Genomic DNA, 3,220 nt, shown 5'->3' on the forward strand with positions numbered 1-3,220 from the left:
CGGCCTCCTGCTGCCCCTCGATGGATGGACTGAGCCACCATAGGTTCACCCTTCCAGCCATAACTCTACCTAGGAAGTCTGCCTACTCTCTTTACCACTATGGTGGACCTCAGACAGCAAATTGGCCTCAGAGAAGGACAGAGAGACACAAAAAAAAGTCAAACAAGCACTGCCTGGCTCACAGAGAAGCAGGAACGCTGGTACACAGACAGGAAAGAGAATGGAGACAGATACACACAGAATCATTTTCCCTATTTGTTGTTGCCTGTCTCTAAGGAGTAATCCATAATACAGCCTTTTTCCTCTGACTATTGGCCAGACAGATATTTTTTAATGCATAGATACAAAAGTGCACACACAAACACACACTCAACCTGCTGAGGTGCCTATTTTGACAGGTGAATATAGTTGAAGAGGAGTGGAGGACTGACAACGAGGGGAAATACGGAAGGAAGAGCAGAGAGAAATAAACTGATAACTGTATGATGAAGGGTGATAACGTCACGAAAGGAGGGAAATGGACGTATGGAAGAGCTGAGGCAGCTGGCTGATCAATAAACAGATCCACAATCTGCATCTGAGCAGGTCTTTATAAAATGCCTTGGGTCCCCCCCCTCACACTTTTATATTACTTATGCTGTATTTTTGCTTCAGTAGCCACTAGGCTGGTGTGATGGGATAGGAGGTGGTGGTGGCGTGTGTGTTTTTTGTTATGTATTAGTATTGGTGTTCGTCTGTTATTAAAGAAATTAATTTATAAATAATAAGTCATTTTCTATAAAGTTAAAAATAAATGCTGGCCCAGCACTTGAGCAAAGTGAAGTGTAAATGTTAACAGAGGTATTTTCTGCTAAAACACTCAGAAACTAGTAGGTTATCAAACAGATAAAACTAAATTTACAGGGACGCTAGATTTCAGAGGGATGGAAATAAAATACTAGTAGATGTATAACAAAACACAGGCTTTGTAACGTAGCAGTCTGTGCTGACTGATTACATAAGGTGCTGTACATGCAGGGGTCACGTCGCAGATAGATTTAACAGACAGTGCTCGCGTTATAGGGACTGTGAACTAAACATTGTTCATCATGTGAAAAAGAAAGCTCTATTTTCCTAGAGGATTTGAACGCAACTCGTACCTCCTGGGAAACAGCTGTGTTGTCAAGACAACAGGTAAAACTCACAACGAATTAGACATGGCGGAGCTGCTGAAAATGAAAAGTGAAGTTGAAGAGTTCAAAAAGGAATACTTATGCAGAAACAAGTATGTATCATGAATACTTTTTATTGAAATCTGACATGCCGCTGTGGCCGTTGTTAAGCGGTTTGGCAGTCACAGCCAAACCAATTAGCCTACGTTAACGCTAGCGTCATGCTTTCGTTGGTTAAACTGCTAGCATCCCATATTCGTAGTAACAGTGGTTACCTAGCTAAACTACCATTGTATCTCTGACCCGGGATATTAACTGAATGTGTTAGTCAGTGTGAAAAATGTTGCTGAAAAGTGAATATTTCATATCACTGATATATCACTCATCAATGATATCATTTATATCATTATTTCTTGGTCATGTCTTATACTTTATATTTTTCTTGTGTTTTAGCAAAGACGGTGTGATTAGCCTATAATTTGATTTTGAAAATACCTCGAGAATATAACATCTGTCCTTTGAAGCAATACAGTGCGCCCGGTGCATAGTGATACTGCTAGTGTACCTACAGAGCAGTGATATTTTATGTGTGTGTGCTTTAGTCAAGCCGAGGAGAACAGACAGAGGGAGACTGAGGCCGCCACCCGGATTCAGAGCTGGTTCAGAGCCTGCCGGGTTCGGGCTTACCTCAGGTACAGTATAATGTGTATGTGTAGGGGACTGTGTGTCAGCCTAATTTGGATTTGTAAACCAGAAAAAGCAGACTTTCAGTACTCCTTCATTTGCCACAGGCAAAAAGGGAATACAGGCCTTAATATTTTATATACCAATTTGAGGGTTTCTTTTTCCTTCAGGGACTGAAAAACATTCAGGGAGACTATAAGAGTTAATTTCAAGGAAAACCGTGATACTAGCTCACACCCATAATTATCCCACTTCTAGGGCTTTGCAAATGGCCTGGAGGAATAAATGTGGCTTGCACACTGGGCTCCTTCCACACACAGAGAAATGAATGTCTCTATCTCTGTGTCTGTTCCTATGCTATGACCTCTCCACCATTCTGCAGGGTCAGCAGACAAACTTCCAGATAGTAGGTTAATTCAGATTACTTTAGTTAATTGATCAATGTGTTAAGTGGATAATTAGCAACAATTTTAGCTGCCTAAGTGCAACTCTGGGGTTGTGCTATCCCCACTATAAGCATTGATTTTCTGGGCATATAAATGGCCTTTTGGAAATTGATGGCCTCATTGGAGGCAAAGAATCTCAGTGGTCTTGCATTTAGGGTGTCTTTGAGGATGAATACAAATGTGTGCCACTGACTAAAAGGGGTGAAAGGCTCAATGGACATGATCAGAAAGCCTGGAGGAGCAGCTATGTTCTGTGTGTGTGTCTTTGTGAGAGTGTGTTCTTGGGCATAATGTTTTCCTGACCTTTTAATTGAAGTTCTTTACAACCTAACATTTGGCTACAAAAAAAAATTCATTTCTTTATCATTTTACAAAAAAGATTAGTTTATTTTAGTGATTTTAGGAAATATTTAATATTTATATTATACTGTACTGTATTTATATACCTTTATATTCCCAGGTTTTAATTTTCTTCATTTTTCTGTGCTCAATTTCTGAGCAGAAATAAACTAGCAAATTATCAATAAAGAAAAAAATAATGTCCTTCCTCTTGAATAACTTTTTAAGTGTTTTCCTTCATTTTAGCTAATAAAAATATCCATCCAGTCCTCTTCCTCAATATGACTTTATTACAGCCATCTGCACATGAAGGCAATCACTGTACAGAAGATATGGCGGGGCTTCACAGCAAGGGCACGTTTCAGACAAATGGTGAAGGTAAGCCAGTGCCTGGAACAGCTATAGATATATTGATTATGTTATGATAGCATGCATTACAATTCAATTGCTATATTCCTAAGTCCCTGCATCTGACCCTAAGAAATATAATTCACTTATTACACATTGGGAAATTAGCACTTAGGAAATATGATGCAGTGTGATAAGGGGTTCCATCTATATCACAGCTCCTGGGATGCATATAGAAAGAGAGTGGAGAGA

General features: G+C 39.6%; 1 protein-coding gene across 14 annotated transcripts in view; it reads left to right on the top strand.

Moving 5' to 3' along the window:
- The first annotated feature begins 1,136 nt into the window (after window positions 1–1,136).
- Window positions 1,137–3,220, top strand: part of spata17 (spermatogenesis associated 17) — a 76,876-nt gene continuing 74,792 nt past the window's right edge. For 8 of the 14 annotated variants that reach the window (XR_002274142.1, XR_002274141.1, XM_020589937.1 and 5 more), the window contains exons 1-3: window positions 1,138–1,264; window positions 1,754–1,843; window positions 2,917–2,998. Coding sequence is in view for 10 of the 14 variants with exons in the window: in XM_020589937.1 (XP_020445593.1) it covers window positions 1,197–1,264; window positions 1,754–1,843; window positions 2,917–2,998 (240 nt within the window). In the remaining 4 variants the exon portion in view is untranslated. Of the gene's footprint in view, window positions 1,265–1,753; window positions 1,844–2,916; window positions 2,999–3,220 lie in introns of all 14 variants that reach the window. The other 6 variants (XR_002274144.1, XM_020589940.1, XM_020589941.1 and 3 more) reach the window with 2 other exon arrangements.

This window comes from Monopterus albus, unplaced genomic scaffold, assembly GCF_001952655.1.
Source record: "Monopterus albus unplaced genomic scaffold, M_albus_1.0 scaffold10.1, whole genome shotgun sequence".
Taxonomy (NCBI): domain Eukaryota; kingdom Metazoa; phylum Chordata; class Actinopteri; order Synbranchiformes; family Synbranchidae; genus Monopterus; species Monopterus albus.